Here is a 25809-nt window from a genome sequence, read left to right as displayed (position 1 = left end):
TCGTGCTTCATTTCATGGACTGACTGTGATGGTTGGAGCCACAAAAAGTAAACAGACACTAAAAACACGCCAACACTCCACACACCTCACTGTGATTATCAGAGACACAATCACCCATTTTTATGCATTTATTTTGTTTTACAGCGACCTGAGAAAGAAAGAGCTTCATGTTCTGATTTAAGGAATCTCATTCATCCAACATTGTTTTGGCATCAGTTTAAGGTTCTGATCAGCAGACAATCAATCGGGTCATTTTAACCAGATGAATGTGTCTAGATAAAGAAGTTATTCCACTGGGTTATATTCAGGAATAAGAAAAAGAGGGAAGTCCTGGATGAATGAGAGCCTACACAGACTAACCTCTACTCACCGTCTACTTTAAATGTTAATAAGAGTTACAGAACGCCCCCGCACATTCGCACATCAACGCTCGCTACTTCACCTCATCGTGGATTTTTGGTAGGCAGTCATGTGATACCGTACTCGCATTCTATTGGCTGACGGCATCAGGAAGTGTGCTACGTTCAGTGAGTCTCGGACTTCCATGAGACACAAAAGTGCTTTAAACAGTCTATCAGAGTGTTTTAAAGGTAATACAGAGAGACGGTGGTTTAGTATCAGTATGGGGGGGTTCAGAAGTGTTTAAATTACCTTAAATAATAAGATAAATAGTTTGTCGCTCTATTGTAGAATTCTTTAATCACATGCGGTTCCTGGAACGCATTAACCACGAGGAACGAGGGGTCACTGTACTTTCAAAACGATCAATTAAGCTGCAGACTTTTCCTGTTTTTGGAGTGTTTTATATCTGTCCTGGTTCTCTGTCCTGGTTCTCTGTCCTGGTTCTCTGCTGCTCCTCTGTGAAAAAAGCTTCCCTCCAATGCAGAATGGTCGATACATGTGAGAGAACAATGATCACATCATCTTTCTACTGAAGTTAAATTAATGTTGAATGATTATCCTTTCTATGATATTAAATCAATAACGGTGCATCAGAATTTAGACACAATTACTTTTTGGTGTGTGGAACTCCCCCCCATCCGTGACTTCTCATCAGAACACCCATGTGTGATGCTCCATGAAGGCATCTTTTATTTGTGTTTTTCTAAAAGCTGCTGATATTCCTGACTGAGGAGCCTGACGCTGAGTTCCTCGAGGAAGATGAAAATCCTGAGAGACAGATGAAGGATATGCTAGTTTTGATCTTCTCCTCTGGGATTTACAGCTCTTCTTTTACCCCTGTCTTTTCCCCCCACAGGGAACGGATGGTGCAACTGTGGCACGTGTGAGTGCTGGGACGGCTGGACGGGGAACGCTTGTGAAATCTGGGTGGGAGAGGAGTACTGATGAGGAGAGGACACTGCTGGTAGAGACAGGAAGTCCTGCTGCCCGGAGCGACCGTAGCCCCCCCGTCACGCCACAACACGAGATACACCCCAGCATTTATTCTTCTAGAGCGTCGGTTATCAGTTATCCTTATAGAATCAGCTGTTGTAGGTGTGAAGACACAAAGTTCACCTGTCAACCCCTTTGCTTCCAGAGCAGCTTCATGCATCTGTAGGAGGTAGAACTGCTTGCTATCACCATAAATCCAAATGTGGGAACTGGAAAGGAACCGAACGTGGGATATTTTTAGGACATTTAGTCTGTCAGATAACGTGCTTCTGTTTTAACCAGTCGTGTCTTGTCTTGAAAGTTCAATGGAGAGGAGACTGCTTCACTGTTTGAGGTTTTTATTTCTTTTTAATAATAAAACATTGAATGTGCCGCATGACACAACAATTTGCATGGAAAACAATGCGGAGACTTTAATCATACATGATTACAAATTTCTTATAACATGACATAACTCCAATGGGTATACTTGCAATGGTATATATGTAAAATATATATACATATATTTATATATATATTTTATATATATTTTATATATTTATGTATATATATTTGAAAATAAATCATTTCAATAGTGCCTATTGTTCTCCACCAGGAACAAAAACCCAAAGACCTGTACTGAAGGTACATGATGCACGTTTGTCCATCAACACACACCGGTGATGAGGTTCAATTCTCGGTGGCGGAACCAAAGAGAGGGCATATATAGTTGAGTCGTGGCATGCTGGTCGTCCACGTGACTCAGAGGTGGCATCAGGATGAGAGCTGCATTAACACAGGAGCTCAGTCATCACTTTACAAAAGGGCAGACAACTTCATGTCATTCTACTTTGGCCTTTTTCATGCTTAAACTAGTCAAACCTTCTGTGTTCTGATTCCCATCATTAATGACAGGTGCAATAATATATTGCACATTATATTGCATTAAGTATGTTACTGATGTTACAGAACACTTTAAAATAAATATTTTCTTCAATTTGTTGTATATGTGTATACAACAAACACAAACTGTATAGTGTGGACAAGCTGGTTGCATATATTAATGTAAAATCAGCAGTACATACCAACATAGCCTACGACATGCAGTTCATCAACGCCATCCTCTCCCCATGCAACAGCTGAGACGTCGCCCCCCAGGAGGGTTAAACAGACGCCAGAACTAACCCAGTTTGAAGCAGAAATGAGCAGAATAAGAGTCGTCACACAGTCTGCATGTGGGGGCATCGGGGGAAATAAACAGTGATACAGACACCCGCCATGAGATGGACATTTACACTAAAATAAGTTCCTCCTCAGAGGAGCTGCTGGACCGGATGCTGCTTCAGCCTCCAGACCAGCGTGTAGGGATGAGCAGCAGAGGACCGGAGCCCCAGTGGGGTCCAGCTCCTGTGTGGGGGTCGAGATGTCATCTGTGTGGAGAATTAAAAGCTTTTTTCACATAACTATTGAATTCTATGTAATGTGCTGCGACGTGCCGTGTCAGACCAGTACACGTAGAATAATCAGTCACCCGGTTTGTGGATATAGTTGCGTGTTCAGCAGCAACACGGCAGCAACAGTCTATCAAGGATCTATCGTTATCAAAGCTATCAGGAAAAATCCTTTCAAAAGACAAACGCCATAATCAGTCAACCACTAACAGTCATGACAGCAATGCAAAATGGAAAGTGCAGTGGGTTCCCTCCACGCAGCCTGAAACACGCCTGTTTAACCCCTTCATCTCCAGCAGAGTAGAACCACACCCGTACCTCTCTCCTTGTAGAAAATACATGCATGTCGTTAATTTAAGGTACGTGTACTTCCTTATAAATGACATCAGTCCAGACCTGGGGGGTCTGAGCGGAGGTGATTCCTTCTGATTAAACAAAAGCTATCACAGTGAAACCTTCATGGATTGGAATCAGAGAGAATCAGGACTTTTCTTTTCTGAAAGAATCAGTTCTTGGGATGAGAAAAAGACTTTGGTCATTTCAGAATACATCTGAGTGATTTGTCTGTGGGTGATGCTACGTGTCCTGTGCGTGGGTGTGTGGTGGCTGAGGCACCTTTGGCCCAGTGGGGACTGGGAACCTGTTTTTGCATGCCGGGAATCGAGGTCCAAACAGGCCGAGATGATCCTACTGGACTCTGCATGCTGAGAGACAAATCCTCTCATGATCATTAATATAATAATAATATTCTTGTTGTTTAAAAAATTTCCAACAGCTCCTCCTTAGTTTTAGAAAGTGAAATAGATACGAGCCACCTCTTGTGACTGCTGCATAAAGAGAAGAGACATTATTAACCGAGCCCATGCTTTAGTTTGCTTCGCCCAATGAGGACGCAGCCGCTTTAGAGGATGCCTGCAGGTTGACAGCCGTGTTGGAGTCTGACACCATCTGGGTCAAAGCCACAAGCCTGGTTTGGTAGTCCAAAGATGTGAGAGAGTGAGGGACGGGGGCCCACAAGGCCCAGAGACATTCCCAGAGCCCACGCTCCGAAATACCATTAAAGAAAAATAGACTTCAGCTTTTTATTTACCAGAGAAGGCGGACGGAACCGCTGGTGGGTCTGAGTGATATGTAGACACCGTTCCTTACAGCGTTCTCCCACCCACACACAAATCTGTTTATAAATGTGTGTGTGTGTGTGTGTGTGTGTGTGTGTGTGTGTGTGTGTGTGTGTGTGTGTGTGTGTGTGTGTGTGTGTGTGTGTGTGTCGGGAGCTCCTTGCATTGATTGCAGGGGTGGTAATTAGCACTTCATCAGCTGTGATTGCAGGAGCTATCTGCCTCCAGCGTCTGCTGATCTGCTGGAACAAGCATTTCTGTGTGTGTGTGTGTGTGTGTGTGTGTGTGTGTGTGTGTGTGTGTGTGTGTGTGTGTGTGTGTGTGTGTGTGTGTGTTGATTGTTTTTTTAATATATGTTTGATTTCTACACCCATTTTGCTTGAATGTTTCTTAGAAAAATCCCACAACACCCTTTGCAAAAAGGTTTTGAACTTTTCCAGGTTACTTGACAAAGAGAAAAGTGTGAGTGGACGTAGAAAGAGAGGAGAGGGAACAGACGCATAAAAAATAGAGGACAAGCGTCCACATATTGACTCTATCTATACAGTCTATCCCAGAACAGAGCTGGTGAACTGTGGTATCCAAAATAGATCTGAAGGTACACACTCTGGGCGTGACAGGGACGATGTGAAGAATGAACCTTCAGCCAGAAGAACATCCTCAGGAGCGGCTCTCAGACGTTCATCTCATCGTTTCTCAGTTTGTGGGCCGCCTGAAGGCACCCCAACGTTCAGAAGTCCTCTCCCCTCCTGCGTGGGGAAAGCTGAGCCGCCGCCGAATCCGTCCGTCCGTCCGTCCGTCCGTGGTAACGCGCTGGAGAGGACGAGGCAGAGGAAGGAGCGTCCAGCTAAAGGGGAGGTTGTGGGTTCTGACCCGATCCACTGGAGCCAGAGGGTCCAGAGTGTTCAGGAGGACAGCCTCACCTCAGCCGTGTCCCCTAGCACACCTCCACACACACACACACACACACACACACACACACACACACACACACACACACACACACACACACACACACACACACACACACACACACACACACACACACACACACACACACTGGTCAGGCTATGTGGTGGGCTTGTCGGGCTTGCTGACGGGTTTCCCTCCGTTCATCACCGCCGGCTCACTTGTGCTTTTACTGGCCGGCGCCGCCGCCTTGGGCACCGACTCCCCCACGTCGTGCAGCGATGGCTCTCTGTACATGGCGACTGGAACGGAGAGGAGACGTCAGCAACAACCTCCAACACTACCAATCACTACCAATCACTACCAATCACTACCAATCACTACCAATCACTACCAATCACTACCAATCACTACCAATCACTACCAATCATACGTCATGTTCACACACATGACGCCTAAAGCAGTGGTGTAGTAATGTCAGTGTCCGTCCGTTAGTCCGTTAGTCCACCTAATACCTTCACAACCGCAGATAGAAAGATGAAACTAAAAGCAAAGGGATGAAAATGAGATGATGACCTTGAAAAAGCTAGGTCAAGGTCAAATTTTAACTTTTTTACATTTTTTTGCACATATCTCAGGAACCAGATAAGACAGAAAGACGAAACAAAAGGCGTCTTATTCAGGGAGGCAAGGGGATGAAAATTAGATCACAACCTTGACCTTGAAAAACTAGGTAAAGGTCAAATTTTTAGGTCCACATCTCTGAAACCTGATGAGATATAATCACAAAGCAAAAAGCAACATTTTCAGGAAGCCAGAGGCAGAAAAACCAGAGGATCAGTAAAGAGACACAGGAATGTCACATGTTGACCATCAGATGTGTGTTCTAGAACAGGACAGCCATGTTGGAACCCTTGTGGCACCTTTTTTCTTCAGGGAATGTTTCCAGCTGAAGAACAGCTGCTGCTGCTAAAAAACAAGAAAAAACTACACAAAAAATTAAGATAAGAGTCCGTCCAAATCAGTCCTGAATCAGCTTCAAAGTTCAGTGATTTGTTGATGTCAGAAGAGTTTGACTTCATTTTATCTTCCAAAATTTATACAGCATCTAAAATTCATATAATTCTGCTGGCGACTCATCCGGGGTGTACCCTGCTTCTGGTCTGGAGCCGGCTGGGATAGGCTCCAGAAAAACTATTTCAGACAAGCTGTTGAAGGTGTCTCCTCTGCAATGTCGATGAATTGGTCCATAAAAATATTATAATATTAATATAGAGTAATATAAATAAAATGTACAGCTTTATGGGGTTTTTAAGATCTGATAATCGAACGTGTCTAGAATATCAATTCATGGAATAGTGATCAATCAATTCTTTAATAATCCTTTACAGTTGTTCACTGTAACAGGTGTGTGTGCAGGTGTGTGCGTGTGTGTGTGTGTGTGTGTGTGTGTGTGTGTGTGTGTGTGTACCTTCTAATGGCTTGGGCAGGAAGTGAGCAGCTGGTTTGGTCTTCTTCACGCGGTTCCCCTTCATGGCCTGGCCCTCCTTGTTGAGCCCCAGGAACCAGGCCCGGCCCGACTCCTGCTGCCGGTACAGCATGGAGGAGTAGATCACGTAGTAGTTCTCAAACACAGACTCTTTGAACTTACACTCTGCTGTGAAGAGCTCCTGCAGGGACACGCAAACATCACACGTCATCATCCGTCATAGTCAAACAATAATTCATAGTTTATGTTACATTAGAGCCAATCGGCTGTCAGTTTCACCATGTTTATTGTGACCTCGGTGGAGGTCACCAGCAGAAACACCTGCTGTTCTGTTCCTAATGGACACACTAATGTCACCACAGGCCCTGACACCGCCCCTCAGGTGCGTCCAATCAGATTCAGACAGATGAACCTGATGGAACGTATCGCCGTCTCTCTCCTTGGCCTCAACCTTCACATCACACATGAGTTGAGTCAATGAGGTCACGCTCCAGGCAGGAATCCGATATGGACGGGCACTGACCTCAGCACCTCCCACTGGAAGCATCCTCACCCCGGCTCCAGGGGTGGGGTCACACTCTGTTGCTCTGAACCCGGTTGTCCTTAATTATTAAAAACCCAAAGCACATCATTCCTCCCAGATACCCCAACTCCTATTAGCAGTGTGTTCCTGCCCCGTCCCAGACACCCCAACGAGGCAGTGATGTATGAACACAGAGCAGCAGCTTCCTCCTCCTGTAGGCCATTCATCTCCCATTGTTCTGTCAGCCTAATAATAAAGGTTTCTATGAATCCAGTCATCACAGAGGAGAACTTCACATCTGTTCTGGATGATTCACTTCTGAATGTAAAGCTCCTCTCAGACGTTCTCCTCTCAGACGTTCCTCTTTAGAATCAGGTTATTGGAGCCTAGAACAAGGATTTCTAGTCATGATGCTGTTCTCAAACCTACAAAATGTTAAAATGTTTTATCTGAGGTTAAACATTTAGGAACAAAATAACTGATTGAAACATCAGCTAGCAGGACATTACACCGGAACACAAAACCCACCACCTAGTGGTGGCGCTAGAGGAGAGGTCATGTGATCACTTGAGCCAATCAGCAACTGCTTTACTGCCCAATCTAGCAGGATAATTCCAGTGTTTCCAAACACGTTGTGATGCTGGGGTTCTCTTTCCACAAATGTTCTGAATCATTTCAGAAATGATTTATTTATGGGATAAATACTCCACTCCGAACACAAGACACACCACGCAGTGATTAGGGGGTAATTATCTCTGTGAATAAGCCCCCGTTAGGGCCGATCCTCCAGACGGGGCTCAGCTGAACGCAGAGCAGGAAAGAACACAGAGACACTTGAGATGACCCTAATGATCCTGTGAAACACGCCGCTGCAATCAAAGTGTCCTCTCCACCCCTGATTGAGGCCCCGGGGGCATTTCTAAGTGGAAACGACAAAAGCATGTTGCCTCACAACAGCAGCAGCTGGGATGTTAAAAAAACCCTTCACATGGTTACCGATGCTGATGCTGAGAAGCGCTCCAGACGGACGTGAGTCCGGTGTCAGGAAGTCTCACATCCTGACGTCGCCACGTCTCCACAGTTATTACATTACACCAGGGATTAGATTAGGACTATTCTAGCGGTAAATGCAGGGATTAGGATCAAAACTATTAATTCTGCATCCATCACAGCAGCGGAGCAGTTCGATGATGGACACACACTGCAGGATGAAGCTACAGAGACGGAGCCTCACATGATGAGGCTGTCGGTTCAAATTCAGACAGATGAACCGTCCCTCTGGAAGAACACTGGCCATCATCATCATCATCATCATCATCATCATTACTCTGTCCTACACATGAAGATTTATGGCGCCAGAGGCCAGCAGCTGTTTATCCAGCTGCTGCATCCTGATCCCAACAGGATATTACATACAGGAACACGCCTCTGAGCAACATGAGGTTTGTTCTGTGGCAGAACGCGTGCCGCTTCATTCTGAGATAACCAAACATTACTGGTTCCTCTACTTTCTGCACTTCTATAATTAATTCTACTCTTCCCTCACCAGGTGAACCACACCGTAGGCTGGGGTAATTAAACACAACATTTCTACGCCGGTCAAGGTTCAGCCTATCACTGATTACTGAAACAACACGTAAACAGCTTCGAGTCAAAGTCATCACACAATGGAGTCAGGGCCGTAATTGTGGCTAATCAAACGCCTTCACACAGACGCACAAAGAGCTGTCTTTGTTTGGAGGCTGCGCCGGCGGAGGCGGTTTATTTGTGGAACAACGCTGGAAAAAAAGGGAACAGTCATCATGAATTAAACTTGAAGATCAGAGTAGTGACGGCAGCCGACTTCAGACGCACCAATGAATCGACGAGTCAAATGTCAGCGACAAACAAACGCTTTCATCACGTTCTTCCCTTGTTTAGCCACAGTCACAGTTTAGTCTTTGTGAGAACAAAACCTCAGGAATGTCCAGATTCTTAGGAATCTAAAACCTGCAATGATTTTGTCAATAACCTTTTTGTCTTTCGATGGTTTGGGGAAACCAAAAACACAGTTTATGGATGACTAAACATTGATGCCACAAGAAGCACAACTGCTGACCCAGGAGGGGGTCTCCCACAAGGAGTTGTCACCCAGGAGCAAACTAGTTACTGACTTTACCAGTGACAACATTTGTGTCCTGAGACACCCAGAGGACAGCAAATTATGAGAATAAATAAATCTTCCATTTAGATATGAAATAATGACGTTTGTTTCAAAGAGTGTGAGTCCGTGCCCACACACAGGGGGGTAGCAGAGAGTCAAACCAATCAGCAACAGCAAACGTACAGTATTTTAAGTTTTCTTTGCTATCAGCTATTAGCTACTAAGAGATGATGTTACCTAGTTAGAATAGATTTTTTGCCACAACAACAACCCCCCCCCCCAAAAAAAAAACCAAAAAAAAAAAAAAAAAAAAAAAACCTACAAGAAACAAATAGACAACAAAAGATTCATTATGAATGAAAAGATCTTTCAATGCTGCGAGTCAGGTCTACCAGAGAAATCTGAAATATTTTGGTTTCAATCCAGAAGCAAGGTTAAATTTAAGTTTCAATATCAGATAATCATTAATAATACAAAATTGATAAGATTTAATTCCTTGGGAACAATATGGATCCACTTCCATCCATCAGCTGCTGTTTTTAAATGAATCCTTCAGGTTCATTCCCCCCCAGGTTCTAGACTGTTGATGACTAAATACAGAATTAACTGTGACAGAACTACCTCTGATCTGGATATGATCTGTGTGCTGGGACGATGAGCAGCAGCAACATAAATGGATAATGTTGTAGTGTAGTGAAAATAATAAATAAAGGTTCAGTTTCACAATTGATCCATAATCAAAGAAATAAAATCATAAAGATCTGCCAGCATTACCTTCATCTTCTCTTGTTTATTGCATAATTCTACATATTTCTGAAATAACATTTTTGAGTTAAATGAGTGTTATCCAAAAGTATATATGGGGGGGGGGGGGGGTTTGCAAACAGCAGACACTTTCACACCGGTCGCGTAGCGAATCGGTTTGAGGCTGCAAACGATTGGTTCGTCCACACTGCATGTCTCCACTGGCTCCACGTCAGAGGCTCTGCTCCCACTGGAGGACAGACCTGACCTTGACCACCAGGGGCACCAGGGACAAAAAGCTGCTCTGCCCCACAGAATCAGAGCAAGTCGCCACAGCAAAAAGAAGAATGATGAGGTGAGGATCTAAACAGATAAGAGAGGGATACCAATGGGGGGGGGGGGGTTAGTGGAATAGAATGAATATAAATAACAATCCTGAAAAAAACAGTCAGATGAGGAGAGAGATGGACAGAAGAAGAGTTTCAACCAAAAAACACACAAAACATTCAGCTTTAAAGGAGGCTGTGATTACAGAGTACCCCCATCTGAGAGGGGCTGAGAGGAAACTCGCATGGGGAGGGTGCGCTCAAATTAATATTCAAAGTGACTGTTCACTCCCCCTCCATGGAAACAAAGAAGTTGTTTATTAATGCTGCCAGCAGAAAACCTATTAATCCAGGAAAAAGGTCAAGCGTCATCAAGCCGGCTGCGTTCACCACACTGATGCTCTCATGATGCTCTCGTGTTCACACAGCGGGGGCTTCAGCAGGACCCTGACTGGTTTGATTGGTTTACCTTGAATGATACGACACACATGATGAACTGGGTGATCTCTTCTTATATTTACAGCGACACTGCAGTAATGAAAGGCAGGGAAATTAGAGTTCAGAAACACAGAACTCTAAACAGACATTCACCTCTTTTCTCTGCAGAAAGACATTTTATCCTGTTACTACTTGAAGAAAAGAGACAGTGATAATGTGTAGGGGACTAAAACCGTGTACATTTAAATAAATACAAATATGTGTAACGTCCCTATCAGAGGTTTTGTGCAGCGTCACCTCTCCATGCTGTACTTTAACACAACTGAAGAACAATTTCCATTTTACTGAGAGGCTGACAAAAAACACTCTGAAGGTGTTTGACCACCAGAAGCACTTAAGAGATCAATAAAGTCCCCCTGAAGGAAGGAACCCGTCACCACTGGCCCAGGACACACACACACACACACACACACACACACACACACACACACACACACACACACACACACACACACACACACACACACACACACACACACACACACACACACACACACACACACACACACACACACACACACACACATAGGTAATAAAGTTTGTGCTGCCGTTGCTGGGGTTTTTGACTCTTTAGATCATCTTTCAGTTTGTGCATCTTAGAAGTCACTGAAGCTGTGGCTGAAGCTGTGGCTGAAGCTGTGACTGAAGCTGTGACTGAAGCTGTGGCTGAAGCTGTGGCTGAAGCTGTGACTGAAGCTGTGACTGAAGCTGTGGCTGAAGCTGTGACTGAAGCTGTGGCTGAAGCTGTGGCTGAAGCTGTGGCTGAAGCTGTGGCTGAAGCTGTGGCTGAAGCTGTGGCTGAAGCTGTGGCTGAAACTCTCTTCACACGTATTAACAGAGGTTTTTCCAGAGGGAGACAAACCTGTGACAGGCAAAGGGTCCAAAAAGGATTCCGGTCGTGGTCTAATAAACAATGTGTTGTGTGATCAGGTAAAGAGAAACTTTCTGCTTCAGCCACTGTGAACGTAATGATGTGTAAATCCATCTGATCTTCAGGAACACGTCAAAATGACAACAGTGATATTATATTTATTATTTTCACTTATTTTGAGTTATGTTGTCAGGGGCTTTATGCCCCCACTAGGGTCTCCCTTGGCAAACAGGTCCTGGGTGACAGGCCAGACTAAGAGCAGTACAAAACCCTATGGCAAGAAAAACATCAAGGACCGTGACGTCGCCCGGTATGGCGTAACCGGGACCCCACCCCGGAGCCAGGCCCAGGGTTGGGGCTTGTATGCGACCGCCTCTGCCCACGGGGCTTAGCTGGGCTCAGCCCGAAAGGACAACGTGAGCCCAACCTCCGGTGAACCTCCGCATTGCCGGCAGTAATTCAGACCTGTCTGACTTACTGAGTCAGACCAGGGGCTCAGCGGTAGAGCAGATGTCTCGTAGACAGATCGCCCCAGCCATCGGCAGATCGAATCCTGCTCCCGCCATGATGTCACCAGGAGTGTGAGCTGACAGTGGGAGGTGTCAGCTCACCTCTCAGCCACTGCCGAGGCACCCTTGAGCAAGGCACTGTCCACCCTACAAGCTGCTCAAATTTGGGGCGCGTTCCAAAGCCGCTGCCCGTCACTCTGCCTCCCTGATGTGTGTAGTTTAATGTGATTGTACTAACTGCATGCTTACAGGCCCCCTTGTGTTCAGGGGGCCGGTATACTTGTCAACTAACTGAGTGACTTTGTAATTTCCTCTTGCGGGGATCAATAAAGTATACTTTTTCTTCTTCTGTTCCAGGTGCATGTTGGACTCCGGCAGGGCTGCCCTCTATCACCGGTTCTGTTCATAATCTTTATGGACAGAATTTCAAGGCGCAGCCAGGATCCGGAAGGAGTCCAGTTTGGGGACCAAAGGATTTCATCTCTGCTTTTTGCAGACTGAGATGGTTTGGACATGTCCAGAGGAGAGATAGTGAATATATTGGTAGAAGGATGCTGAGTTCTGAACTGCCAGGCAGGAGGCCTAGAGGAAGACCAAAGAGGAGGTTTATGGATGTAGTGAAAGAGGACATGAAGGTAGTTGGTGTGAGAGAAGAGGATGAGAAGACAGGGTTAGACGGAGGACACTGATTGGCTGTGGAGACCCCTGAAGGGAAAAGCCCAAAGGAGATGAAGAAGAATAGTTGTCCTGTTGGTCTCATCAAACCTGGACCTTCAGCTGCACTGGGACGGTTTGCAGCTGAATGACGCGAGCGGGTTGAGGATCAACACCTCTAAATCCGAGGCTATGGTTCTTGACCAGAAAACGGTGGTGTGTCCTCTTCAGGTCGGTGGAGAGTCACTGCCCCAAGTGGAGGAGTTTAAGTATCTTGGGGTCTTGTTGACGAGTGAGGGAAGGATGGAACGTGAGACTGACAGACGGATCGGTGCAGCTTCTGCAGTGATGCAGTCGCTGTAGGTCTGTGGTGGTGAAGAAGGAGCTGAGTCGTAGGACGAAGCTCTGGATTTACCGGTCAATCTACGTTCCTACTCTCACCTATGGTCAGGAGCTTTGGGTCGTGACCCAAAGGACAAGATCCCGGATACAAGCGGCTGAAATGAGTTTCCTCTGTTGAGTGGGGGGGGGGGGGGGCTACCCTAAGAGATAGGGTGAGGAGCTCAGTCACCAGGGAGGAGCTCGGAGTAGAGCCGCTGCTCCTCCACCTCCAGTGGAGCCAGATGAGGTGGCTCAGGCATCTGTTCAGGATGCCTCCTGGACGCCTCCCTGGGGAGGTGTTCCGGGCATGTCCTACCGGGAGGAGATCTAGGGGAAGACCTAGGACACGCTGGAGGGACTATGTCTCTGGGCTGGCCTGGGAATGCCCCCCCCCCCCCCCCAGAGGAGCTGGAGGAGGTGTCTGGGGAGAGGGAAGTATGGGCATCCCTGCTGAGGCTGTTGACCCGGCGACCCGGCCCCGGATAAGAGGTTGGAGATGGAGGGAATTTCACTTATCATGGGTTTGGAAGTCGCAGTGAAAACGAGGAAACATCAACCAATCACAGATGGACGTTGGAGATCAACACTTAAACATAAAAAGGGTCAAAATAGTATCTAAACTTTGTTATGCTTGTCTGAGATTTTAAATTTGACACAACTTTTATTTTATTTTGACAACCGTTCTGTTGGGTCTGCTGAGACTGGAGCGTATTGTTTGTATGGGATGAACAAAATGATTGGCTGCTGTAGTGATGATGACTACAGCAGCCTTCATCTCAAGGTCAGGAGTAAAACAACACAACCAGTGGGAGAAACTGTTGGTGAGCAGAGACACAAACAAAATCAACCAGTCACCAATTGACTGGTGAGGTCTCAGGTAATAACAAGTGTGAGTGTGTGTGTGTGTGTGTGTGTGTGTGTGTGTGTGTGTGTGTGTGTGTGTGTGTGTGTGTGTGTGTGTGTGTGTGTGGATCCACAAATTGGGGCCAGATTGGTGCCAAGACACCCTCATCTTTGCTAAATTGGCTAGTCATCTCCTGTCAAGGAAGTCAGCAGTCTGTCGAGTGTGTGTAAACACACACACGCGCACACACACACACACACACACACACACACGCCCGTCTCTGCCTGTTGTATTGCTTTTTTAAAAAAAATAGTTTTCTGTATTGGGTAGAGGTTCAGTGTGTGTTCATGTCCTCTCTACATACGTTCAGTAGTTGTAATGTAATGATGTTGGATGTAAACATGCTGCTATCCTCAGTTCACAACTGTGAGCATCAGTCATCACCATGGTAACATCTATTCTTCAAGAAATCCCTAAGAACACAATTAAAAAGACAGACCTTCTATTGGTATGTCACCTGATTCTACAAGTTAACTTTATTAGGGTGGATGTTAAAATGAAAAGCATATACAGCTGCACAGTTAGTTCAGGAAATGTCCAACCTCAAATCTCAATGCAGGATGATTTGATTGGCCGATGACGTCCAGGGCCGTGGAACTAAAACTAAAATCTACTGACGTCTCATAAGACTCCTTCAAACTCATCCATATATTGTTTTATCTTTCAGACTTTGTACAGTGTAATGTTACAATGCATCTGAGGGGTGTTAGCAGGTTACATCCTGATCTTAACAGGCCATTAGCAGAGTTCATTTTACCTCCAGAAAGTAGTGCATCCCTGGGATGCGCTGCAACAAAAATTTGTGCATCCCAGCATGACGTTTATGCATCCCAAAAGTAATACCAGAATATATAGTAAAAGTCGCATGCAAGGATTGAGTTTAGCCAATAGTTCAATATAAAAAACTAAACAAACTGTTAATTTTAATGATATTATTAATAATGTCATATCTGTTTATTCAGTAAAAAGAAAAAAGAATAACCTATTTTTTATCAAAATGTTAAAGCCTGTTAGTTATTCTTAAAAAAAAAAAAAAATTTTTTAAATATTGTATCAGAGTAAATTATTTGAGCATAGAGAACTAACGTCTTTACATTTGTCACGTCTGTCGATTCGTCTGCAGGGATGCTTAATTAATACAGGAGATGTCTGAATTTCTCTATTAACTCTTTCTCTGCGACTTCGGCCAAACCATCCAAAAGATGGCTTCCTGTTACGTATGAGTCATAATACATGTTCTGTTTCAGGAGATCCCCATCAGGTACACCAATGCCATGAATAATGATAGTTTAAGCTTGCTGAAGGGTATATCTTCAGCAGCCATCCATTTCACAACCCTTAAAAGAAGTAAGATTGCTTCATCCTTCTTGGCACTGGGTTTTGCAGTGCATCTCTTTCGGTCTTCTTGCCGTGAGGGGATATCCGTGGCCAACATGTGTGAGTTCAGTTCAGCATGGCACGTTAAGGTGGACCTCATGAAATTTAGATTTTTTTGCAGATTTGTGCGTACCATTGACTGAATTCTGTTGTGTGCATACCTCACAATACACGTAGTTTCTCCATAGGTATCAACGTGCCTCACTCATTGCGGCCATTGGTGTACAAATGCTCGGATTTTGTTGGGTTTTTTCGTCTTCTGCCTCTTCATTCTGACTGTCCACAGAAATATCTGTCTCTTTGTCTTCATGAATTTATGATTGATATTTGTCCAAAAAAGCACTGATTTGGTTTGGTTTTTTTTTAGGCCTGGTGATAATGTAAGATTAATTCGTCGCTCTCTCACTGCTGCATTCAAAATGAGCCGATGCTGTGTTGCCGTTACTCTCGATGCAATTCGATCTTTACAGGGCTGAATACCGCGAGACAAAATGGCGATTTCCGGGTTCGAAATTAAAGTGGAGAACTGGATAAATTGTGAATATTTTTTGTTTAATGGATGTGCATTTTTCCCAACATTATATCGCAGAAAAAGGTAGCATCGACTTTTTTTATTATAAGCATTTAAAGCTTGCTTCCGTGGGACGCATGCTCTCTGACGATTGTGCGTCCCCGTCAAAAGTTGTGCGTCAAAGACGCAAGGACTCACGCAAACGAGAACACTGCATTAGAAAATGATCCACCCTTTAACCTCAAACCACCAGGACTCCCTGATGGCGTAGAGGTTAAGTTATCGATGATGGCCTCCAATGAAATTATATTAACACGGAATGTCCTTAACTGCTAATCCCCCTTCTCATCCTTCACTCTTACGTTAACGATTTTGTCAAAGTTAAAATGGGATTAATTACTGCATTTTGAGAAATGTAGTTTTTGGTCAGAACAAACTTGTTTTTACATATTTATTTTTAGACACTCTGATTTTTTATGCTCTCATTGGCCACATAAAATGATGTGGCGGGCCACATTTGGCCCCCGGGCCTTGAGTTTGACACATGTGCTATAAGAGAACATGATGCTATTGCAACTAGTCAACAGTTGTTGTTTTTTCCCACTTCCTTTGTACATATTTTTTAGTAACAGCAGCGCTCTGGTTGTGTGTAGGTGTATCACACACTAATGCTGATGTACTGCCCTCTGCAGTGAACCTGTACAGTAGGTTAGATTGTAGGGTACAAATATTACACTTATTTGAAGAGAGACACTGTTTTCTTGAAAAATAAAAGCAACATAGGTTTAACTATACAAAGATAAGTCCAGTGTTGCATTAGAAATGGAACCATGAATAATGTAAGTCTGCATTAACAGACGAGCTAAAACAAACCCGTTTGCAGCTGCAGAGGCAGGAGCCGTGTTGAACGTGTCACAGACGCGGTGGAGAGAGGCTCAGATTTAAGAGGATTCATTTTCCAGATTTACAGCCAGTCTGTCGGAGCTCTCACTGTATTGATTTTTACAACTCCAGGGGTGAAGCTTGATAAAATGTTACTTTCATTTCATGGGTTGGAATAGAAAAGGTAGAAGGATTCCTGTGGAGGAAAGCACATGATGGTAACCCATTACACCTGCAGGCAGAACATTTGTGGAGTCTTTGACCTTTTTTTGGCAGCAGAAGAGTTTCTGTTCTATACAAACACTGAGGGGGGGGGGGGGATAAGACATTAAAATAACACTGAGATGGCTCTGAGATTTAAAATCACGTAGGATCCCTGCTCAGTGGATGGTTTTTGGAGGTGAAATGATGGAACAAACTGCAAAACCTTCAAATGAATTTAAAAAATCTTTTAACATCCTTTTTCTGTGGCTTCAGTTAAACGTTTAAACGTTAATGCCAAGGTGTGACTAGTAGCACTTAGACAGGAAATGATGCTGACTGTGTTTATATTAACACGTTAACCTTCTAGCGAGTGTTAATGAGTACATTACCTATGGACTTGACTAACTGTACCACCATTTATGAGCTAAAGGACGGGGAGACTTCGTGCTAAATGACAAGTTAGCAGATAGTCTGTAGGCTTTGAGAAGCTGAAGGGAACTTCAGTTTTTGGTGTTGATCCATTCAGGGTATTTAAATTTATAAGTATATAAGTAAAGGTTTTAGTTGATGGTGGTACAAAAAAAATTCTGCATCAACCAGTTTGTGGTATTTTTTATCAACATAAAAAAAATACATTTATATATGAAACCTTTCAGTTTTTACTGTGGAAACGTTGCTGTTACCACATAAATACTACATCCCACTACTTTGAACAAGACCTTTTATATAAAGACACACATAGTGATATTAGAGCTGGATTTTAATTAGAAGAGTTATTAGTGTTATAGGCTTCCAGAGGACTACTTGTTGCTGTCAAAGCCCTCGTCTCTGCCTCTCATTCAAACATCGCTCCGCTCTTCAGGCAAACAAGCAGCGGTGTGTTTGTATTTGTGTGGTGCTTGACATTTCCAGACCGGGAAAGCAATTAGGACCAAACAAGGGTCATTAACACTCTGAACAGACACACGTTGGCTCCAGCAGCCCCCAGAGGATGTATGCAGGGAGAAATGACGAAGGAGCTCACAGGGAGATGACAATCTGACAACTCTCTGTTCTTTTCTCCTAATATTATTTTTTTTCTCCTGTATTTCTGTGTCCCAGGACAAAAAGAAATACAGAACAAAAAGATATATTTAAAAATAAAAACTATGGGGGTAAGCAAAAAGACTGATGTGAATAAATGAATCCAAAGTGCTATTTTATTATCTATTAAACATGTATTTAAATCTCATGTTTTCAGATATAATTCCAAGGTAGGTTGTTTCACAAGGAGCAAATAAACAATGCAAACATTTCAAAGACAATAATCCGTGCGGTGGACGTTGCTAGGTGACGGCAGCCCTGGGGTGCATCCCAAACGGTGACAGCGGTCATTGATTGGATTTATTGACCACTAAGTCACGACTGTCTCCCACAAAGATCACGGCTGCATCTGGTTGGCAAACATCATCCTTTTTTTCTTTGTAATGAAATTCAGGAAAGGAAAGTGAGACAGAAATGTGCAAAAGGGTGAATGTCTGTAACAGGACGTGACCCCAGAACCTCCTGGGGAGCCCAGCTCTGCTTTAACACCAACAGTCATTGATAGACTCATTAGATGATCACAGGTTTGGTGAGTGCAGCGTGAGGAGAGGTAAAGGTGGACTTCATGTCTGTGTATAAAGGAAGGGTTATCCCAGGGGGTGGGGGGGTGTAGACAGGTGTCCTCCCACAGGTGAAGTCATGCATAACAGACCCAACATCGACCCCCCCACTCTGTTTAACAGCAGGTGTTATTTGAAGTTTAATTCCCACAGTAAAAGCTTTTCTCTCTGGTCCTGGTGTTTCTCCTACAGCAGCTAAGACCTGAGGTACCGGGCTGGACCCCCCTTTGCCTTCACAACTGCTTTAACCCTTCGTGCCACAGATTGAACAAGGTGCTGGAAACATTCCTCAGAGAGTTGGGTCCATGCTGACGTGACCGCATCACAGGTGTGATGTCATGACTCTCCTGTTCTCTCCTGGACTGAGGTCTGGTGATCAATGCTGCTTTCTGTCAGCTCAAACCAGTCTGGCCATTCTCCTCTGATCTCCGGGACCAACGAGGCCTTTTCACCCACAGACCCGCCTCTAACTGGACCACTTCTCTTCTCACACTGTCCTCTGTAAACCCTGGAGATGGTTGTGCGTGAAAATTCCAGATCAGCAGTTTGTGAAACACTCAGAGAAGCTCGTCTGGCAAAAACAACCAGGTCACTTCAAAGTCGCTTCCCTCACCTCGGTTTGGACTGCAGCGGATCGTCGTCACCACGGCTACAGCCCAAACGCGTCGAGCCGCTGCCATGTGATTGGCTGATTAGAAATTGGCATTTAACGAGCAGTGGGAAAGGTGTGTCTATACAGTGGCAGGTGAATGTGTGTGTGTGTGTGTGTGTGTGTGTGTGTGTGTGTGTGTGTGTGTGTGTGTGTGTGTGTGTGTGTGTGTGGGTGTGTGTGTGTAACCGTAAAGGTATTGGTAAAAGGCATTCAGTAAGTGATAATGGTGGTGATGTAATGCCACAATCTCTCGGCTGAACACGTCTCACTGACAATAATTCATCCTTCACCCTAAAGCTGTGATCGCCAACTAGTTTTTGTGCCACAGTTTAACGTCAGACAATGTTTGTCTGCCCTCAGGCCTTTAAGGTGTAAATACAACAAAACAATACTGCATGACCAGCATACATTTTTTATTCTTTTTCTTTAAAGTAATTACGTTCTTTCGTCTCCTCAGTGGCTCTTTCATGCGGCACAAAGAACATTTGTTTTTATGTGTTTGGCAGTAATGTATTCTGTGTCACCTGTCAGACCGGCCCCTTTAAGAAGGTAGTCATGTGACCGAGGCAAGCATCTTGTGTCAAGAGTGACTCAGAGACAGACGTGGAGGAGAGAATCAGATCATATTTACAAAAAAGCCTCATTTAGAATCAGATTATAAATAAAATGGAAATAATGCAAGTTACATGTTATTTCTGTGTGGCCTGGTACCGACTGACCCATCCCAGGGGTTGGAGGCTAAAGGTTAAGTTAAATTACTACAGAATTCTATTTCATTAATGTATTGTTTTTATGTCCTGTAATTGTTTCTGGTCAGTCCTAGGATTTAAATTGCATTTAAATTACCTCAAATGGTGATTATAGATTGAAATCTCGTAAATAATGAAATGAACATTTTAGCTTACAAGCAACCTCTCAGAACCAATTGTGTTCGTATGTTGAATTGTGTTCGTATGTTGAGGACTACCTGTATGTATAGCATTCTTCAAAATACCAAAAGACTAATTAGAAGTGTAAATGTACCAAAGAGGAGAGTCAGAGCTAGTCCGTTAGAAATTCTTGATGTTAATTTAAGTTCTTTACATTTTCAGAAGTTAAAGTACTTTATTCATGGTGTGTCTAAAATAATAATAATAATAATAATAATATCCATAAAGGAATCAGTGAACTCCTTTTTCATTTCTATTTAAAAGTAACCACAGACAGGAGTCAGGGTCAATATCATTAGAATAACAACACAAGTACTCCACTTTTATTTTATTTATCCTGCTTTCACGGCACTCAGTGATTCTAAGGCTGACATTTTTATCGGATGGTGTGTTTTTTGTTTGCCACTCAAAATGGTGAAAGCTGTTCGCACGAGGAGCATCTGAACGGGGGCGCAGGCAGCGGTCGCCCACGCGCTGTAGTGAGTGTTCACCAAGGCAGGGGTTTTCCAACAGAGCAGCTCCTCTCTCTAAACTCCATCATCAGGGTGTTTGTGTTCTTGCTTTCCTCTTCATAATAAATGACTATCACTGCAGCTCAGAACACGCAGACGAACCACTGTTTGTGTTTTTGGCTGCTCCATTTTAATAGAGATTTAAGGATTAACCAATATGGATGAGGGAGGTTCAGCATGAGCTCTGGCTGACTGATCGATCGTTGGCTGATGGACACGCTGTGGAGATCAGCCCACGCAGGGACAGGAAATACAGGAGTTTTCTCTGAAGACAGAGACAAACACCAGGCTTTCTCAGGCCGCTGACGCTCACATCTCTGTCAGGTGAAGGGAGTCATTGAGGTCAGCAGTGGCTGGTAAAGCAAGGACAACAGATCAGGAAAATACTGCACTAGAATAAAGCCAGTGATTAGTTTGTTGGATAAAGAGATGAATGCTGACATCACTAACTATCACCTCATCAGGAAGCCTTTGACACACATCTAAGTTACTGTGTGCACACATATGTTAATAGACCCTTACAGTGTGTTTCAGGTCTCAGGATGGAAAAAAAAAGATCACAACCCAGAAATTGATGAATTGATCTGTTAGATATCAGCAGCGGAGATGCACTAAAATAACCCCCATCATAGATACAGGCCAATTATAGCAAACAGTCACACAGCTAAATTAAATATGTCATGTAAACCACTGATTCAGAAAACTGGCTGCATTTGCTGACTCCTAATTGCCCCACATCAGCTGGGGAGTAACGCTGAGGGACGTGGGAGATGTAATATTAACAGACTTTAAGATGCTGACCTGGAAAGAGATAGAGGACAAATCAGCTGCGGGCATGATTTATTGTTCAGAGAAGCAGAATCCCCACAGGTAGGACCCCTCCCTCCATGACGGGTGGCTCTGCTGTGATGCTCAGGTCTCTCTCTCCACTGGCACGTCCCAGACTCCACAGACCAGTTTGAACTGGTGCAGACATGCAAAGCAGGCCAGCGTCTGCCAAAGACAGTATTTCCTGACCTGTCCATACATTATACAGACATTAATTACTCAGGCTGCTCTTTCTATTCTTAGCAGCTCTTGGCCTCCAACCAACGGTTCCCAGTTCAGCTTTGACGCCAACCTCCGACCTTCTTCTTCATTAATTCATGAATCCAGCCCTCATGACCGCCACCTTTCCTGACTGACACCACATTTGTGGATGGAGGAGCAACATTTGGGTGATAATGAGGCGGCTCCATCCAAACTTTAAACCCAACGCTCATAGCTCCAATTCCTCTGAATAATTAATATACATTTTTATCCTTAAATCCTTATGGAAGAGATGCATTTTTTAAACAATTTAAAAAATCTGTTATACATAAAAAGTCTTTTTCATTTCTGCAGGAGGTCTACAATGAAGACAACGTCAGCTGTCATTTCATTTCCATCATTTCATGCTGCCATGGTTTGTAACGGTGGCAATAATTACTCACTTAGTTCCTTCCTTTCACAGTATTTTTATGTCATTTTTGATAAGTCACAACATCATCCACATAACTGAACACTTGGAATGTGATTCACAACTAAACATCAGCAGATCCATTAGTGACTGGGCAGAAAGTTATTGTTGAAGGTCAGGCTTTATTAGCAGGAAAAACCAATCATCTGTTGGAGTGCCGGTTGGGTCATTCTGGTCTGCAGTAGCTGGTACCCATCATGGGTGGTCTAAGGGTGGAGGACCAGTGGGTCATAGAGGACCAGTGGGTCATAGAGGACCAGTGGGTCATGGAGGACCAGTGGGTCATAGAGGACCAGTGGGTCATGGAGGACCAGTGGGTCATGGAGGACCAGTGGGTCATAGAGGACCAGTGGGTCATAGAGGACCAGTGGGTCATAGAGGACCAGTGGGTCATGGAGGACCAGTGGGTCATGGAGGACCAGTGGGTCATAGAGGACCAGTGGGTCATGGAGGACCAGTGGGTCATGGAGGACCAGTGGGTCATGGAGGACCAGTGGGTCATAGAGGACCAGTGAGTCATAGAGGACCAGTGGGTCATGGAGGACCAGTGGGTCATGGAGGACCAGTGGGTCATAGAGTACCAGTGGGTCATGGAGGACCAGTGGGTCATAGAGGACCAGTGGGTCATGGAGGACCAGTGGGTCATGGAGGACCAGTGGGTCATAGAGGACCAGTGGGTCATGGAGGACCAGTGGGTCATGGAGGACCAGTGGGTCATAGAGGACCAGTGGGTCATAGAGGACCAGTGGGTCATGGAGGACCAGTGGGTCATGGAGGACCAGTGGGTCATGGAGGACCAGTGGGTCATAGAGTACCAGTGGGTCATAGAGGACCAGTGGGTCATAGAGGACCAGTGGGTCATGGAGGACCAGTGGGTCATGGAGGACCAGTGGGTCATAGAGGACCAGAGGGTCGTGGAGGACCAGGGGGCATCAGGGGCTGTGGGAGCAAAGGCTTGTTTGCTTTCCAACCCCAGAAGAGACCTCACACAGCTTTCTGGAGAGCTTTATGTCTTTCCTGATAGACACACAGTGTGTATTGACTTGCTGTGTGTGAGGGGAAGCGCTGCCCACCCCCAAAGCGGTCTACGATTGGCCAGTGAGTGTGTGCCTCTCACCTGTCACCAGGGTGTGACATCGGAACACGAGTGGAGACAGTATGATGTTTGGAAACATGAAGGACTTAAAGGATCTGCTGACATCACAAACCTTCAGAGGTCACATGGAGTCCTGGTGACCCAGAGCTCTTCCAGCAACACACCAGGGATCTACACGTTACTAGCAGGTGGTTGTGATGTTATGTCTGATCAGTGTGTCTTCATCCTCACCGTCTGCCTCAAGTCGATGGTGCAGCAGAAAATCAGCTTCCATTGGCTTATTGTCCAAAAGTCACATGACCGTGTTAACAGTGAAACAGGAATCTGAATGTAGTGTCATTTTACTGCACTGATAGCAGTGACTCAATTGAAATGAATACATTTATCATTTCATTCTGGTGCAAACAGTTCAGTCATCAGCTAATCTATCAGCAGTATTGACTGTGATGCAAATGATCCCCAGTAGAAAGGTTAGATGGATGGACTAAATGTGACATGTATGTGGATGACACCTCAGTGTGTTCCAATCAGAAACAGCTGATCCCCGACTGAACGGCTGTTTTACATCAGATGGAATTCGGTTGTCAGTCACCTGAAGATGGAAGCGGGGCAGCAAAGGGCGTCTGTGGAACGGTGTTGCTCTGAAGGCAGAATGTATGGAAGCAGAAGGAGAAAAATGGCCTAAGAGGTAGGAAGATGAATAAACAGGCTGGTGTGACAGCAGAAAAGGCTGAAACGAGTGGACGTCATGCTTCAGTATTCCCAGAGGAGTCGGAGCGAGCTGCTCTTCTCCCTCCTGTACACACATCCACCATGAAGCTCCATTTGTCATAGTGAAGTGAACTCAGAAAAGCCCTCACATCAAACTGGGAGCCTCCATATGGCTGCTGATACAGCCTCTAACAAGTGAAACTAAATCCACTACACGCCTCCATATTGGTCCTCTCAAGGATTTCATTTCTATAAGGACCACTCATCATGAGGCAGCTCCATCTGACGCTCATGAAAGCTAGCGCTAACAAGTGCAGAGCGCTGATAAAGACAGGAAGTGAAGGAACGCTGCAGCCGCTCTAAAGAAAACCAGCCGCCCATAAAGACCCCCCACCCGAACCAACAGGAGCGACGGGAGGAAAATGAATGAACAGAAAACGCATTCAGCATCAGTTACAGTCTGTGGCACCAGCATTGCATCATGTGCAACGAAACTCTACAATTCAACACTTTTTTTTTGTGCACTAAGATTAAATATCCTCATCCCCACAGAATAATTGAAGTTTGTCTGCTTTGGTATAAAATTATATAACAGGTACCTAAAGAATACCACATCCTGCATCCGCCGCCTCCTCCAGGGACAAAGGCAGAGAGCTCCTCTCTAACAACACAGAATGAAGCCGGAGCCCAGCAGCAGCCTGGAGGAGAAATTAGCCAGGATTTTACCGGCTCATGGAAAAGAAGCAGATTAGAGAGGGGTGAGAAGACTGAACTCTCCTTTATTCCGTCATGTGTGTTTTGTGCCAGGCTGCACCGTTTAGCTTCGATGCTATCTCCGTCACCGGAGCCTCATGCGTCGCCTCGGGGGCCACACAAAGAAGTATGATGCACTACCAGCAGCCTTGAAAGGGCTTTCCATCTATTTTCTGAAAGAGTGGGACTCCCCCTCATGTGTTTGAACCTGAATGCAATTCAGCATCAAAGTACGTCATCATAGTTAAAGCCTTTTTAATATATTTAATTATGTGAAATAACAACGGACAAAGTGATTTCAGTCATTAAGGGGCTTTGGTGAAATGAGGTCGGACTGATTAAGAATATATTTTAATTAAAACACGCCGCCTTCTATGTGTTTTGTAACGATTTCTTTACATATTGGATCCACACAAACCTAACAACATGTTAGTCATCGTGTTTTTCTGCATTAATACGGCCTTCAAACGCAGCTTGTGAGTGCACTACAATAAACGACCTAATGGGGGGAAGGCTGGACCGTCAGACCCTCGCCTGTAATGGAACACAGCCGTAATGGCAGAGTCCTACCTTAGTAACGGGGGAGGGGAAAAGAAGCAGAGGAGATGCAGAACATTGTCCAAAGCTACCAGAGTAACGCTAACCTTAGGAGCGGGGGGGCTGTGAGTGGGTGGGGGGTCCGGTCTGAACCCTCATGAGCACAGAGACCGGCTGCAGGTGAAGCTGTGATCAGGAAGCACCTGGCCTCGACTCAACAGGTGTGACTCCGATCATCTGTCCCCTGAAACTGGCCCCGGGGCCCGCAGCCCCAACAACAACAACAAACACTATACTGGGGGGGTTCAAAGCTCCACACGCTGCTGTGAAACATGTGGCTCCAGGCTTGAACGTGAGCAGCTTCCACCAGCAGTGTGAGCTCACACTCACCATCAAAACACACACAGGGATTATTAGTGAAGCAGCAAAATCATGATGCGAGACATCCATTGAATCCGACCAACCAACAGACATCCAACGGGCATCCAACAGGGCTCTAAACAAATAGGATTATTTGGTATACAGCGTCATTCAACCTACATACTGTACCTCCTATTTCTATCCCCTACAAAGCTGTGGAGACGACGAACTGACACGAGTATAAGCTGTA

The 25809-nt window shown here is 44.9% G+C and overlaps 2 protein-coding genes across 8 annotated transcripts in view; one reads left to right on the top strand and one right to left on the bottom strand.

The window, feature by feature from the left end:
* itgbl1 (integrin, beta-like 1) overlaps positions 1-1972 on the top strand; it is a 43018-nt gene extending 41046 nt beyond the window's left edge. The window contains exon 11 of the mRNA XM_068330213.1: positions 1259-1972. Within this exon, the coding sequence (XP_068186314.1) occupies positions 1259-1347 (89 nt within the window). The 3' untranslated portion in view covers positions 1348-1972. The remainder of the gene's footprint in view (positions 1-1258) is intronic.
* A 148-nt stretch (positions 1973-2120) lies between these two features.
* Positions 2121-25809, bottom strand: part of fgf14 (fibroblast growth factor 14) — a 111118-nt gene continuing 87429 nt past the window's right edge. For 2 of the 7 annotated variants that reach the window (XM_068330218.1, XM_068330219.1), the window contains exons 4-5: positions 6324-6522; positions 4910-5154 (exon numbers count right to left, since the gene is read on the bottom strand). In XM_068330218.1, coding sequence (XP_068186319.1) covers positions 5012-5154; positions 6324-6522 — 342 coding nt within the window. In that variant the 3' untranslated portion in view covers positions 4910-5011. Of the gene's footprint in view, positions 4890-4909; positions 5155-6323; positions 6523-21439; positions 21598-23790; positions 23840-25809 lie in introns of those variants that run through there. The other 5 variants (XM_068330216.1, XM_068330217.1, XM_068330215.1 and 2 more) reach the window with 5 other exon arrangements.

The sequence above is a fragment of the Antennarius striatus genome, chromosome 12, assembly GCF_040054535.1.
Source record: "Antennarius striatus isolate MH-2024 chromosome 12, ASM4005453v1, whole genome shotgun sequence".
Lineage (NCBI taxonomy): Eukaryota > Metazoa > Chordata > Actinopteri > Lophiiformes > Antennariidae > Antennarius > Antennarius striatus.
Note: the sequence above shows the minus strand (reverse complement) of the source record. Positions and strands in the feature narration are given on the sequence as shown.